Source organism: Mandrillus leucophaeus, unplaced genomic scaffold (assembly GCF_000951045.1).
Source record: "Mandrillus leucophaeus isolate KB7577 unplaced genomic scaffold, Mleu.le_1.0 Scaffold1105, whole genome shotgun sequence".
NCBI classification, from domain to species: Eukaryota; Metazoa; Chordata; class Mammalia; order Primates; family Cercopithecidae; genus Mandrillus; species Mandrillus leucophaeus.
Window position 1 is genome coordinate 444816 of NW_012099266.1, and position 16655 is coordinate 461470.

Below are 16655 nucleotides of genomic sequence, written 5' to 3' on the forward strand. Positions count from 1 at the left end.
CATTGCTGCAGTTCACAGTGAGCCATCATCCCCTTAAAATCAAGTTAAATAATTTTGGATTAAATAGAGGGTTCTAATTACTTGAGTTCTGATTGATCAAAATCTAATCATATCTACTGTTGTTTGTTTACAGTTATTTGAACCAACTCATGATTTTGGAAACTCAAAAATAAACTGCCCTAGTTTAGACTTTATAATAAAGCAAGACAAATGAGTACTTTTTTGATATGTCATCTATGGTTAAACGTATTTACCTTAATTTACTTTTAAAAAATTGGCCACCTTTCCAGGCCCTCTGCTTTCAAAATCCTCAAAGTTTAGCACTGATTTAGTCTGGGAAGGGGAAAAAAAAAAAAAATCAGAGCGGGAGAAACTGCCTATCTACTGCCATATCTGAGTGCTTAAAATGGTACCTGGCAAATAGCAGACTCTCAAATATTAGCTGAATAAATAAACATTTAACCTCCCTCCAAGGCAGAATCAGTAGTTACTGATTACAGGCTGAATAAATTTATAAGCACAAAAAAATTCCCATTTATTCAAAATGGTCAGGGAATGTAGTCTTTCAATGAAATGAACATTTTGAGAGTTACCACTAATGCAATTCTGTAGATTGGGGTCCCCAATCCCCAGGCCACAGACAGGTCCCAGTCTGGGGCCTGTTAGGAACGGGGTCACACAGCAGGAGGTGGAGTGGGCAGGCAAGCATTACCACCTGCACTCTGCATCCTGTCAGATCAGCGGCAGCATGAGATTCTCACAGGAACGCACACCTTAGTATGAACTGTGTATGCGAGGGATCTAGTTTGTGTGCTCCTTATGAGAATCTAATTAATGCCTGATGATCTGAGGTGGAAGAGTTTCATCCCGAAACATTCCCCCATCCATCCCCACCTCGCTAGCCCCTGTGGAAAAACTGTCTTCCATGAAATGGGACCCCCGGTGCCAAAAAGGCTGGAGACTGCTACTGTAGATAGATTGTTAATTTTCAAATAATTTACATTCAAAAATCACAAAAACTTATCCCAATAAAAAGAGACAGTTTGGTGTAATGGTTTATAGCATGGTCTCTGGAGCCAGACTGACCAGGCTGGATTTCTAATCTCTACTAGTCATTAGCTATGTGACCTTGGGTGAATAAATAATATTAGCTATTATTATTAACAGCAATAGCAGTAGATAAGAAGTATGTCTGCATTAGCATAGTCCCAGTATTTTCTTTCTTTTTTTTTTTTGTTTGAGATGGAGTTTCACTCTGTCGCCAGGCTGGAGAGCAGTGGCACGATCTCTGCTCACTGCAACCTCTGCCTCCTGGGTTCAAGTGATTCTCCTGCCTCAGCCTCCTGAGTAGCTGGGATTACAGGCGCATGCCACACGCCCGGCTAATTTTTGTATTTTTAGCAGAGATGGGGTTTCACCATGTTGGTCAGGCTGGTCTCAAACTCCTGACCTCATGATCCACCAGCCTCAGCCTCCCAAAGTGTTGGGATTACAGGCGTGAGCCACCGCGCCTGGCCAATATTCTTAAATATAGACCTGGAGTACAGACATTTTCAAGTGATTATATCTTAGTTTCTTTGTGCCCTACAGTGTTCAAGGGTGGCTTATGCCCATGTATTACTGTGCTGTCTGCAGTGCGTTCACTTGCCATACATCAACATCCTTTCTTCTTATTTGGGATGTCACCTTTCCCCCTCCACTTGACCCTGCTCACCTCAAACACCAGTAATAGCAACACAGGAGAGAAAGATGGTGGCAATGTGCAGTTAAGATGTGGGGCTTTACGTAAGTAAAGGCAAATGATCTGTAGCCAAGATTTTGTTTTTATTTTAACTTCCGCAAACCTCAGTTTTCAAAGGTAAAAACTAAGGGAGATCACATGCATCATTATTTCTCAACTCTTATACCTCAGGCCCTAATAAAATACAATATTATCTATGATTATTCTGATATAGCTGATATTACCGTTAATTTATGAAAGAGAAAACAGAAATCCAGAATTAAGTTCTGAATGAAGTCTCTGGATGAAGTCCTCAGCTTTTTACATAGCCGCCTCCCAATACAGCATAAAGTCTTCTATGACGATTCTTTTGTGAGTTACAAAATAAATCTCTAGGTAATCCATTTCCATTGCTTCCATCATCACCACACAGTAACTCTCAAATCTACACACCTATCATAACCTCACTCAAGATAAAGATCTTATCCTTTTTCTAACTATAATTTATCTATTAGAGATCTCCATCAAAATGCCTCAAAGATACCTTGAACTTCTCTTCTCATTCAAATGTATTGCCTTCTGTTCCTGATAAAATTATTGCCACTACTTAGAAATCATTCCACACTTCTCTCCTACAGTCAGTCACATGATCAGTTAAGTATCTGTCTCAAGTCCATTCCCCTTTTATTTGATTCCACTCCATTTTATTCGGACCCAGGCACTTTGTCCCTGGATTGTAATAAAGCTGTCCCACCTCTGGCCTCATCTTTCTCCAAAATTAATTTTCCACCTTGCCACCAGACTGGTATTTTTCAATGTAAATTCTGATGTTTCCTCCCTGTCAAGATCACTCAATGGTTCCCCAATGCCAACAAGATTAAGTTCAAAGTCTTTAGCATGATATATAAGGTTCTTCTAAGGCTGTAAAATATTAACTGTTAACAGCATAAGCTCTTAAATAACATTAAGAAGGGATTCAGACTACAGCTCCACTGCTTACTACTTGCATGACCTTAAGCAAACTAAATTCAGTTTCCTCACTAGCAGTAATGAGACAATACACTTAGAAAAGTGCTTGGCACAGAGTAAGCACTCAAATAATAGCTATTACCTTTGTAATCTTTCTGCCACTTTCTAGCTCCTACAACCTATCCATTCTTTGTCATCCCACATATACACAGAACTGGAGCCTTATCACTCCATTAGGTCTCTCAAACAAGAACTCTTGTCTTTCCTGTCACCATATCACTTCATATACATGATTTGGCCATCTTTTATTTACTGTAGTGAAACTGCACACAGCAGCAGAATATCTTCAACTTTGCAAAGCATCAGAAGAAAAGGTCATACAGAAAGGAAAACTCTAAGATCAAATTATACGATTAAAAACTTCTTGATACATTATTTAGTACAGCAATCATTAGCAAATACCTTTGATAACTAGCTAGTACTATTGAGACTTGTGGTTTAAGGCCTAAAATTAAGGTTCAATATTACATGTGCCTTGACACTTTGGGAAAACAGGGAGAACCTTGAATGGCCTAACTGCAAGTTCTCTTCACTCTGCTCCCACAGACAAGGTCCCCTAGACAAACAATCTTTTATCACAGGGAACAGACACAGTTCCTTCTTATCCCTGAGTAGCAAGCTTCAGGTCCCTGCCAGCCCTTGGAATTATCAAACAATGAATGGATCATGTCCTGAGAACCAGGGATCACTCCACCCTCTTGATACTTACTAAAAGTCTGCCTCCTACAGCCCCTGACTGTTCTTCACTCTGTTCCCAACCAAGCACAACTCCCATGCGGGCCTGCGTGGTGTACTGTCTCCTCTCTCCTGGGCTGCTGAGTATTCGTGATTAATAAACTGCTGTCAATCTCATCTGTCAAGTGTCAGGTTTTGTATGTTCTGTCAACCCCCCAATTCCAGGGCAAGAACCCCTCCACCAATGGAGTGAAGAGGAGGCCATTAAAACAAGATCTCACTTACTGGTGAAGCCTGAATTTAAGATATGTAATTGGGGACATACCAAGGCACACAGGAAGCAAGGAATTCAGATACTTAAAAACATGTTTTAAGCAAGCAAATAAGGTGACATATAGTCTAAACATTAGAAGAGAACACAAGATTCTCCACAAATCATATTAATTTTTTTTCAGACATAAATTTACAAGTGTGGTTATTTAGTTTCCTATCAGCCAATGGATGTGAAGGGAGGAGAGAAGTGGTTGACATACAACAACATTTTAACAAAGGAAGATCCGAGCCAAACTGACAAAGGCAGCAGAAAACAAAGTTCCTTCTGAGGAACGAAAACAGTACAAACTGAGCCCTGAAATTCAGGAGCCAGTCAAACCTCTTGAGTGCTTTAAACTTCAAAGTAACTGAATTTTTATTGAAGAATGCAAGTTTACATCAATAAACACCTCAGATGAAAACAATGATCAGAACTTTGAGTTATACACTTTGGGAGGCTGGGATGGGAGGATCACTTGAGGCCATTCTGGTCAACATGGTAAGATCCTGTCTCTACAAAAAATGAGAAAAAAATAAATAAAAAATTAGCCAGGCATGGTGGTGAACACCTGTGGTCCCAGCAACTTGGGAGCCTGAGATAGGAGAATCACTTGAACCTGGGAGGTCAAGGATACGGTGAGCTGTGATTGTGCCACTACAGTCCAGCCTGGATGACAGAGCAAGACCCTGTCTCAAAAACAAAAAACAAAAAAAATCCCTCCAATTTACTGCAAATCTACTGAGACTTTGGAAGTGATCAAGTAACTGGGAAAGATTTTGTGGATACTGCTAGCGGAGTGAAAGAAAATGAATTAGAAGCTCTTACATCAATTTTAGGCAATCTTTTTTCACTCGTTCTACTCTTCAACCTGGAGAGAACTCCTTGTTAGTATACAAATTGGGAAGATAAAATTAATTCATTACATAGTGACAAATGGTCTTTGATGGAGCAAATTAGAAGACCTAAAACTGCCATCCTCAAAAATGAACACTTTGCCAGTTGGTAGTTTATGATTCCTTTCAACCTTCTTTGGAATCCCTACAAGACTGAAGAAAGTGAACAGAATTCAGTCGTAAACAGTTCAGGCAAGGGAAAAAAAAAAAAAAAAAAAAAAAAAGAAGGATATTCATCTTTCAAAACCAGTTGTTGTCGATTCCACTTTTTTTTTTTTTTTGGAACGGCATCTTGGTCTATTGCCCAGGCTGGAGTATACTGGCACCATCCCTGCTCACTGCAACCTCCACCTCCTGGGCTCAAGTGATTCTCCCACCTCAGCTCCTGCGCAGCTGGGATTACAGGTGAGCACCACCATAACCGGCTAATTTTTGTATTTTTAGTAGAGATGGGGTTTCTCCATGGTGGCTAGGATGATCTCGAACTCCTGACCTCAAGTGATCCACCCACCTCGGCCTCCCAAAGTGCTGGGATTACAGGCATGAGCCACCGTGCCCAGCCTGATTCCACTATTCTTAGAGAGAATTCCCCAGTCCCTTCTCTTAGGAGAGAAAGGAAAGAATGCTATTTTCTCCATCAAGTAAAAGCACAGTTCATTTTGATAAACCCCACAGTAAACTGTCTTCTGCTTTCCACCATGCACTACTTTCTTTTTGTCAAGTGTCAGCAGATGTCGCTTAGGATCAGAAGTGTCTCTGACTGCAGTGAAAAACGCCTTGTGCTGATACTTGGACATTGCTTGTCATACATCGTACTTGACGTGCTGCTGGCAAAGACAGAGACGTTGATGCCCTCAGATTGTATACAACATGCCTACATCTTCAATCTAAAAAGAAAAATCAGCTTCTCCACGTTCTTTCTAGTATGATCAAGAGGCCAGATAAAGAGCCAAGGCAAGTGATACTAACTGGTGTTATGACATTCACACATCATGTCGGACCAACACATGCAGAAGCCGAACATTTACCACAGTGATGGGAAGAGGTGAGTCACAAAGACCCAGAAAGGACACTACTTGTAGCTAAATCCTATGGAACAGTGGTGCCTTACTTTCCTCAAGAAGTTCCTCACACCCTAGTCCTCCTTAAATGGAAGGTAAGGCATATTTGGTATGAGAAGCTGTGATCAAAAGCCTTGGTATCATTACGGGATACCCTGATGAACCAGGCAAGTATCAGCAGGTTTTTGAATTGTTGCCTTTGGCCTTGAGTGACACCTCAGAAAAAGCAGTGAGTGCAAAAACATCTAGTACTTCTAGTGGCCTATAATACTTGGAATATGGAATTTGGAAATGCACAATCTTACACCTACACTGCTGAAAAACTTATCAGGGAAAGAGAACAAAGGGAAGGAGGGCTGGATGAACACAAGCTTCACATGTATCTTTCTGCCTTGCAATCCTTGACTGTGTCACTCTTTGCATTAATGGTACAGAATGTACCTTTCTCAAGCAAAGACAAGCTCCATGGTGAAGTGCCACAGGGGAAGTGACTGGGTTCCCTCAGCCTATGATGGCCCTTCAAGATGTGTTTATTATTGGAAGTCATAAGCAATTGGTAGTGCTACCTCAGTTTTATAATTACCACCTAGAACATGAGGGTACAACACGAGAGTTTACCGTGGGTTGTCATTCATTACCACAATTTACAGAAATTCATGGCAAAATTAAAGTTACTTCACCTGCCTATGTCCATGAATTCTCCAGATTGTTCTGCTGCCTTTGCTGAACATTTGGCAACATGTTTTCAAACAGTAAGGTAAAACTTGAGTTCCAGGAGATTTAAAAACTGTCTGAAGAAAACAATTCCTTAACAAGAAATGGAGTCCTCACCAAAGCAGCTATAAAAATGGTAAACTGACAAAAATTTAAAAAAATGTTTTTAAACCTTAAGCAACTGAAAAAATAAAGATGAAAGTATAAAAAGCAGACAACGTATGTGCATGGGAGCACACAGACATACATGTACACAAATACACAGCACCAAAACAAAAAACGAAAAACAAAAAAACCCAACAACAACAAAAAAGCCCCAAAACAGCCATCTAGAGGCATTAAATTTAGAGGCAAAGGACTCTGCACTCTCCAGCAGTCCAAAGGTACACTACTATGGGAAATATCTGTACTAAAAATGACTCACTGTTTAGCTTAAATTCAAATTTACTGAGGCATCAGTATTTTATTTGAGAATCCTACCTACAGCCCCTATAATTTCCACATGGTATGGGCCGCCATGATCAAGGAAGGAGATAGTACAGTAGGAATTTTTCAGATATGAATGGCGGTCAGACTCACCTGGAAAGCTCGGAAAAAATACAGATTCCTACCCTCTATTCTAGACCCAGTGAATCTACTTCCAGAGAATGGGAACCTAGAAATCTATGTTTTAGAAAATCTCTCCAGGTGACTCTGAAGGATGACCAGATACCGCACCCATGTCCTATAAGGGCCTTTAGATGTAAAATTTGTCTAGTCTAGTCCCCTTGTCAAATGAATTATAGGTTTTACTTGATTCTCAAGAAAATGAAACACCAAAAACGGTCACTACTTTAGACACTGGTAGTAAAATTAAAGGAGCTATTATGCACTTTTCCACTTCAACTAAAAGAATTATTTGAGGTTGTTTTCCACAACTCTCTAAAAAATGGCTGTCTTTTGAGAATTAGAGGTAAAAAAGGAGACAAAACCTACTTTTTTGAACTCTATGACATTTAAATAGTTTATGACCAAGTGATCACTACTGCATGTCTGTGTTTCAGGTGAATTTATTTTAATACAGGTAAACTTAAGAGTGGTAATTTGTTTTAGTAAGTTTTCCTCAAAATTTCTTTTCCTTTATAATTATCATTTTGATTGGTAATTAAAAACAGGGCCCACAGCACTTAACCTAAAACTGGGTCATCTACAGAACTCAACATTGATTCTTCTTTAAATATGTTTTTACCATTTATTTAAAATATGAAGAAACCCATGAATCCAAAGTAGGCATTATCATCAACTAAAAGAGAATAAGTTATGTAAACTATTCTTTATCTTACGTTTTCAATTTCCTTTTCCCTTCTGAATCATTTCCCTTGTACACCCTAGAATGTTCTCTTACAAAAAAAGTATTCTTAAAATGAAATAGCAGGAAAAAACAAAGTAGTAATACATATTTTTCTCTTTTGTTTCACTACTAATTTTTTTCAAGAATAATTTATACTTACTGTCTCCACTCATCCTTTAGTCGACATTTATTGAGCCCCTAATACAGTGATACAGTGAAACTTAACCCTAGCTGCACATTCAGATCACCTCGGAAGCTTTAAAACAACAACAACAAAACAAACAAACAAACAAAGAAAAAACAAGGAATAACGGATACTCCAGGCCTCACCCACAAGAGGAGCCTGTGCGTTCATTTTGTTTATAAACTCTCCAGTTGATTCTAATGTGCAGCCAGAGTTGAAAATCACTGATTTAATACATGCTAGGCACTCTACTGGAACTACCAAGATGATGAAGACATAAGGCCCGGCTCTGAAGAACACAAGAAATAAGGACAGTGGGTAAATCTATTAAAATTGGTAAATGCTATAACAAAGATAAGTACACATTGCTAACGGAGCAGAGATAGGTCAGGATACAAAAGAAGAGGAGAAAGACCTTGAGTCTGGTTATCCAAAGATGAGTAGTTCAGAATGCAAACGAGACTGAAAGGCCATTTCTGGAAAAGGGAAAATACATACTTTTTATTACAGACTCCAGTTATCTGGCTTATGTTTCTCCACTCCTTGCTCCAAACACTAGTAAAATTATTCTCTTGAAGGCCACTAATCCCTAGTCCACCACTTAAATAGCCTTAACTGCACCAGTTTCCTGTCTGTACAATGAAGATAATAACAAGCTTACTCTGACAATTAATAGAGAGAATACGTGTTAAAGTGCCGGGCATAGAGTAGGTGTAATTTGTTTCTCATTCCTTTCTCTTAAATCCAAAGGCTTTTTTCAATCTCATACCCCTAATCTCTGCAACTGCTCCTTCTTGAAATTCTCTTCACATTCTGTGACCTGAGCACCTACTCTGTGCTAGCTAGCTATCAATAGGTAACACTTCGACTTCAAGGGTTTCTCCTCACCTTTAGGTCTCTCTCCACTTCTTATTCCTCAAATCAAAGTATTAAGTATATGCTTCCTGCCCTCTCCTCTTTCCTAAGTCTAAGCTTTTTGTCCTAAAGGGCTTATCCCATCTCGCTTTAACCCACAAAAAGGATTCTCAAATCTCTATATAATCTCTGGAGGTGACCTCTTTTCCAAGCTGTTTCTCTGTCTCCCGTATCTGCTAGGCATTTTCACATAAACAAACTAGCATTTCAAACTCAGTACAACCAAAACTAAATTCACCATTATTTCTCCCAGCTGGGTATCCTCTTTCCCGTGTTCTCCAGTTGTTACTAGTGGTACCAATTCCCAGTCATCCAGACTTCAATGTTCACAGTTTTCTTTGACTCATGCCTTTCCCCTGTATTCATTTACCAAGTCTTGTTGATTCCAACTCTAAAATCTATTAGCAATCTTTTTTGCCTCCATTTCTTGTGGGATGACTTTAAACCAGGTCCTAAAGTCCACTTAAGCCAGGTTCTCAACTGTTCTTACTAGCTCTAATCTATCTAGACCCATGGGTCTCAACCAGTGGTGAATTTGTCCACCAGGAGACATTTTGGATTGGTAAGCCTTGGTGGTGGTAGTGGCATATCACATGGGCCAAGGATATTGCTAAACATCCTACAATGCACAGGACGTCTACTCGTCCAACAATATCTGGCCCAAACTGTCAACAGTGCTGAGGTGGAAAAACCCTGACAGTGAGCTGTTAAACAGCACAATTCACCTTTGCATCTCTTATTCTAAAAGTACCGAAGATAGAGTAGACACTCAACTATTTAACTGAATTCTTTTCACACAAAACTCACTGCCTGCTCATTCCCACTTTCCTGTTATTTTTCCCTATGTTGTGCTCTCTGGTATGAGTTTGACCCCAACTGATGTTTACCATGCCCCTAAGCAGAAGTAGTTTTTCTATCTTCTAAATTTTTAGACCCAATTTAGTATGTATCTTATATATGTCCAATTCACCTTTGAATCTACAGTTTTGCATTGCATTGTATCTACCTTCCAGGTGATCACTACACTTTAGTGAATTTAAAACTTAATCTATGCTGTCATTATTGCTATTCACAAATATTCCAATTCGCCTCTTCTTCCCTGACCTTTCTGAAATTAGGTTTATACATGTAACTTGCTTTAGCTAACTGAAATCTGAGGAGAAGTGACATGAGCTCCTTCCAGCTACTCGGAAGGCTGCGGCAGGAGAATCACTTGAACCCAGGAGGTGGAGGTAGCAGTGAGCCGAGATTGTGCCACTGCACTCAAGCCTAGGTGACAGAGTAAGACTCTGTCTCAAAAAAAAAAAAGTGTGCAATTCATTCCATTTCCTTCCCACCACTGCAGTGACTGAGAAAAAAGTTTAGATGGAAGCTCTCTAACCAACTGGAAAGCTAAATTACTTCCCTGAGCAGGGCTCTCTGTTGACCCACACTAGATGTACATCGAATGAATGAGATGCAGTACAAAGCTCCCACATTCAACACTCTGGTGCTGAGATTTTAGGACGTTTGTTACTGAACTATATCCTTGCCTATCCTGATTCACAATCAATATAAGATGCCTAACTTTATGTACCACTAAAAAAGGAAAAATGCTACCAATGAAATATTACAAGCCATTGATTGAACAATGCAGCCTGATTTCAGAGATCTTAAAATCTAAAAAAGTATCAGTACTGAAATCAGCGAAATATGGTATATTTGGTAAATGAATGAAGATGGAAGTAAACGATTTCAAAAGTCATTTTCAGTAGAAACACTGTGAATTAGAATGCATAAGAAAAGTTCTCAGCCATTAGATGCATAGTGAGACATGTAAATATTTCATAAGAGCAAGAATGTAAAAACTATACTTAATTCTCAAAATAAAATTTATGAAATACTCCTTTTTTGACAACAGCCATCGGTATGTTTATGGAACCTGTTAGAAGAGTGGTTTTCAGAAGACAAAGACCCCATTTTCTTTGATATGCATGAATCTCTTATTACAAATTAGTGCTACAATAACTTTAACAAATTTTTGCTTCAGGTGACTGATTAGGCTTTTAGGTCATAGCTTGGAACCACAGGTCAAGTTTTGCCATCATGCTTTTCAACCTTAAAAATTATTTAAATTCTCTAAGTGTTTTCATATCTGTATTCTCACACTAACGTGCAATTATTCTATCCAACTACTCATGCAAAAATGGCTCCCAAATGCACTGAAAATTTACTACAAATTTACTTTAATGTGTAAAGTCTGAAAAACTCCACTAATGTTATAGCTGCTGTCAAGTTCTTGTCTGAAACAGAAATTTTTGTATTTTATTGGTGAAATAACATAATTTATCTATAGAATGGAATTAGAAACGAATATTGTCTACATTAATAGCTTTCTGCTTGAGTTTACTTTCTCATTAATAAGAACTTTTTTTTTTTTTAATTTTTTGAGATGGAGTCTTGCTCTATTGCCCAGGCTGGAATGCAGTGGTGTGATCACCGCTCACTGCAACCTCCACCTCCCTGGTTCAAGTGATTCTCCTCCCTCAGCCTCCTGAGTAGCTTGAACTACAGGTGCACGACACCATGCCCAGCTAATTTTTTGTATTTTTAGTAGAGACAGGGTTTCACCATGTTGGTCAGGCTGGTCTCGAACTCCTGACCTCAGGTGATCCACCCGCCTCAGCCTTCCAAAGTGCTGGGGGTATAGGTGTGAGCCACAGCGCCCAGCCAATAAGAGCATTTCTAATTTTACATTAATATTGTGAAATACAATGGCAGCTTCTATTGTTTTTACATACACAAAATTTCTGAAGCCAGTCACTAAGGGAGAAGTATATAAACTACAGATAGAGCCATGTTATTCAGCACATGTAGAGTAATGAGAGATGCTAAAGATGACATTATTCTGCACTTAAGAATTCCAATGGAAAAGGGAAAAAACAGTAAGCAAATAACTATTATGCAAAATTGTATTTAATACTAACGATCTCTTGTAGAGTTCAGATGAGAGGCTAAAAAAGCTGTGTAATCTAAGCTAAATCTTGAGGGATGACTGAGATTTTCATGTTTCAAAAAAGGGGACAGACCTGGGAGCAGTGCCAATACTCAAAGTAGATGAAAAGTCATGAGCAGAGAAAAATAACTACAATTTATTGTGTGCTTACTACATGCCAAGCCCAATAAACTTACAACAACTTAATGAAGAAGGTAACTTACTACCACATTCTAACATTTCAGAGCAAACTGAAGATTAAATAATTTATCTGAGGTGCTGGAAATGGACCAGTGGCTGGGAGTGGTGGCTCATGCCTACGCCTGTAATCCCAGCACTTTAGGAGGCCAAGGCAGGCAGATCACCTGAGCTCAGGAGTTCCAGACCAGCCTGGGCAACATGGTGAAACCCCATCTCTACTAAAAACACAAAAATTAGCCAGGCACACAGGCATGTGCCTGTAGTCCCAGCTACTCAGGAGGCTAAGACAGGAGGACAGGAGAATTGCTTGGGCCTGGGAGACGGAGGTTGCAGTGAGCTGAGATTGTGCCACTGCACTCCAGCCTGGGTGACAGAATGAGAATCTGTCTCAAAAAAAAAAGAGAGAGAGAGAGAGAGAGAGAAATGAACTAGTATGCAGTTCTCTGAAGTCTCTCTAAATTCACAGCACGATTAAGTAACAATATATATTGAAAATGTCAGAACTATTTAGGTTAAAACGGAATACAAGGCCATGAATACCATTTTTTAAGAGCTGGACTTCCTTGTAAAGGCAATGGAGGATCCAGGCACTAAAATTTTGAGAGTAGATAAATGACACAATAAAGCATGGCTTAGATACAGGAAACAGGAGGAATTAGTCTAGAAACTTTATAGTAAAAGCCTAACAGTGGCAAATACAACAGAAGGGAAAGAATGGATATGAGACATTTTTCTTGACTTCTTAACTGTCGGCACAGAACAAGTATAATCAAGTTGCATTCTGTTTGTACAGTGAAATTTTGTTACCAAACATTATTTAATAATCAGGTCAATGAAGAGATAATAAACCAAGTATTAATATAAATGAATTGACTTTTCAAGCAAGAAATAAGTTATTTGTATAATACATTTTGATGATGGAAGTGACAACTTTTACCAGTTGATTGTAAGGTACGGGGCCAAAAAAAGTTAGAATAAAGCTGAAATTAAAAACCAGGATGACTGGAATAATGGGAATAAAGATATAAAGAGAAAAATTATCAAGAGAGATAGATTATATCCCCCTTTGTGTGAGAGGAAAGAAGAAGGGAGTTCATACATTTACTTCTAGGCAAGCTCCATTTGTACGTACCTAATTAACCATCTCCAGTGAACATGACTAGCAGATAAAAATCTGACCAGTAATCTGGAAAGAAGTTAGTGCTACAGCTATGTACCTGGGAGACATCTGCAAAGACCTAAAAGTTGAAGCTATGGGATAGATCATTGTAATCACTGAAGTAAAGGGTTACAGGAAGAAAAAAGATCCTTTCCCATCAGTAACTAAGTGTATTCCTTCTGGAACTTGAATCTCTCATCCAGAGAGAGGTTTCGGAATGGGTCATTTCAATTGAGTCTTACACAACTATTTCATATAATTTCAAATTCACAAAAATGCTTTACTGTACAATACAGCTGACCCAGGAATGAAAATGAACTGTTTTGGGTCTAGGGTTTCTGTAACTATGTAAAAAAGTCTATGGGACACACTATACAAGTTAAGAGCTTTAAAGAACTTCATTGTGGTCTTCAGCTAAATTTATTTCCCATTCACCCAGTGGCCAAAGGAGAAAAGGTTATTAAATTTCATAGTGATAGCCTCAAAAAGCAATTGTGTATGACTTTAAAAAACAAAACTATTATTCTAGATTAATTTCTAAAATGCTTCCTACCAGTAGCATAACACATTTAAATGTGTTAACAATAAGCTTTATTCTAAAATGATCAAGACAAAAATTTAGAACTTAACACTACTTGTTTGGTATTACTTTTTAAAAAAGGGCCAGGAATCATGGCTCATGCCTGTAATGCCAGCACTTTAGGAGGCCCAAGTGGGAGGATTGCTTGAGCCGGAGTTTGAGATCAGCCTGGACAACATCGTGAGACCTTGTCTCTATAAAAAATTTTTTTTAATTAGCTGGGTGTGGTGGCACGCCTGCGTGTACTCCCAGCTACTTGGGGAGACTGAGGTGAGAGGACTGCTTGAGCCCAGGAAGTTGAGGTTGCAGTGAGGCATGATCACCACTGCACTCTAGCCTGGGTGACAGAGTGAGACCCTGTCTAAAAAAGAAAAAAGGAAGAACCAATGTTTCTCCTTTTTCAAAATAAGCTGTCAACAAATTAAAACATGAAGAGACAAAACCAGAAGAGGTTTTTATCAATTTTGTTTAAGAAAGCATAATGTCGGCTGGGCACGGTGGCTCACACCTGTAATCCCAGCACTTTGGGAGGCCGAGGGAGGTGGATCACCTGAGGTCAGGAGTTCAAGACCAGCCTGGACAACATAGTGAAACCCCGTCTCTACTAAAAATACAAAAATTAGCTGGGCATGGTAGCACGTGCCTGTAATCCCAGCTACTCAGCAGGCTGAGTCAGGAGAATCGCCTGAGCCCAGGAGGCACAGGTTGCAGTGAGCCGAGATTGTACCACTGCACTCCAGGCTGGGCAACAGAGGGGGACTCTGTCTCAAAAAAAAAAAAGAAGAGAGCATAATGTAACAAGACCTTCATCTTGACTGTCCTTGGGTGAACTACTTAAAGCTTTTGAACCTCACTCTACTCATCTGTGAAATGGAAATAGAACAACTACCTCTTACAACAACAAATTAAGTAATGAATGGATCTAACTGAGCCAAGCATATATAAAGTACAGTACTAGATACATCTTAACAGCTTCCCTTCCTCAGATTTGCAATCTAGAATGGAAATCTCAAAAACTTAAAAGTATTCAAAACTTAGTATTTTTTTTTAGAGATGAGGTCTCGCTATGTTGCCCAGGCTGGTCTACAACTCCTGGGCTCAAGCAATCCTCCATACCTTGGCATCCAAAGTAGCTGGCATTACAGGTGCAAACCACCGTGCCCAGCTTGACAGCTTATTTTTGAAAATTACCAATAAGGCGTGGAAAGAGTAATATCAAAATATCACTTTTAAGTCCTCTCTGTTTTCTGATCCCATACTGGACACATCCTCCCGCCCCAAAATGAAAACAACCTTTAGATATCTCAATTGACAAGAACGTTAAAATTTCACTTAACTGGTTACGTGAATTTAACCTAAAAGTTTTCTCAGTTTTTAAATTAGTAAATATAGTGATGAAATTTATATGTAAAATATCTACATAATATTCTTACAAAACACCAAAAATCAAATTAGAATTTTCATTCATTTAACCATAAAACATTTTGCTACTAGGCGGCGCAGGCTTTAAGACATAGAACCTCCTCATTCCTCTTTATGAAGCTTAGTGCCCTGAGAGTGCCGGATAATAAGGCATCTTGTTATCTCATTTTTAAAAAACTTTTTAATTTTAGGCCTTTACAACACATGGCAGGTCTTATTAACTCCCACACTGAGTATTCTCTCTTCAGCTAGATTTCTAGCCACTTGAGCTACTAATCACCACTTAAGAATGGTAGAATAAAAACACGACAATCTCTTTTTAAGCTTTTTAGCATGACTCAATTTTAAATATGCGTTTGTGCACTCCTGTACATTTTCAGTCACCTACTTAGGGTTATTTACCAAGATTATACATTGAACACTGTATAGCAACTTTTGTGGATACAGGGATCTGCCTACTGGGTCTGTGGGTTATGGAGACGTTGCTCGCCCCCATTTTGTTGTTGTATTATCACTTTCACCAAACAACACAAGAGAAAGACAGATTTCCGAAAATAAAGATGAGGCTGACTTCTGACCATTCACATTGGGAATGGGACAGAACCTTCTATTTCGGTGCAAGAACACAGCATATAAAAACACCTAGAGCAGAGGGTCCCAAATGAAAGTATTCTTAGACTTACACGAGGATTTCTTAAACACCACAACGTACCTAAATGTACCTGTATTTTCCTCCATTGGTTGTACTGCTTTGAAATTTAAAAATGGAGCACTCTTTAACGAAGAGTGGACATTTCCAACCCTACAACTAACTCACTCGCATGTTCTGTCAGTTACTTCTAAGTTTGAGAAACGTCAGGGTCCTTTCCGAGAAACAGTCAAAATTAGCAGGGTTCTCCCCTATTCCACCACCCTCAGGAATGGGACGTTCACGAAAGCCAAACGAAAGGGGCGAATTAAGAGAGCAGCAGTTCAATGAATTATTCCATTGCTCGTTTTAAATATCTGAGAACTTAAGTAGTTCATCTGGTTCCACTGCTGTCACAGCATCTGACATACAGTAAAACGAGTAGAACAATTTCCCCTCTCGGAAGAAGTCCTAGCAGGAAGGTGACGTGCCACCAAATCGACCCCCGGGGAGAATGCTGACAACGTGGGCAGAAAACAATTATGGGGAGGGGGTCGTATTTTTGTGAGCAACTCCGCTGCCTCCCGGGGAACATGGGAGCTGCAAAGCTTACTGCTAGAGCCACGAAACGAAAGAGAGAGGGAGAGAGAGAGGCCTCCATAGGGAAAGGGAAAAAAAAGGATAAACCGTAGAGAATCAGAAAAGGAAGCGTTTTGTTTTGGGGAGGGGGAAGTAGAAGGGAGAAGTGAAGGTCTGCTTCCTAAGCGATTTTTCCCTTCCCCCTCACCCGCCGCTACACTCACAGGCCAGGCCGCCGCGCTGGGCACTGCCCTTGGGCCGCTCCCAGGCACGGACGC

At 39.4% G+C, this 16655-nt stretch overlaps 1 protein-coding gene across 1 annotated transcript in view; it reads right to left on the reverse strand.

Moving 5' to 3' along the window:
- CAPZA2 (capping protein (actin filament) muscle Z-line, alpha 2) overlaps positions 1 to 15666 on the reverse strand; it is a 55851-nt gene extending 40185 nt beyond the window's left edge. The window contains exons 1-3 of the mRNA XM_011992515.1: positions 15573 to 15666; positions 9638 to 9644; positions 7434 to 7437 (exon numbers count right to left, since the gene is read on the reverse strand). Coding sequence (XP_011847905.1) covers positions 7434 to 7437; positions 9638 to 9644; positions 15573 to 15666 — 105 coding nt within the window. The remainder of the gene's footprint in view (positions 1 to 7433; positions 7438 to 9637; positions 9645 to 15572) is intronic.
- Positions 15667 to 16655: the final 989 nt, after the last annotated feature.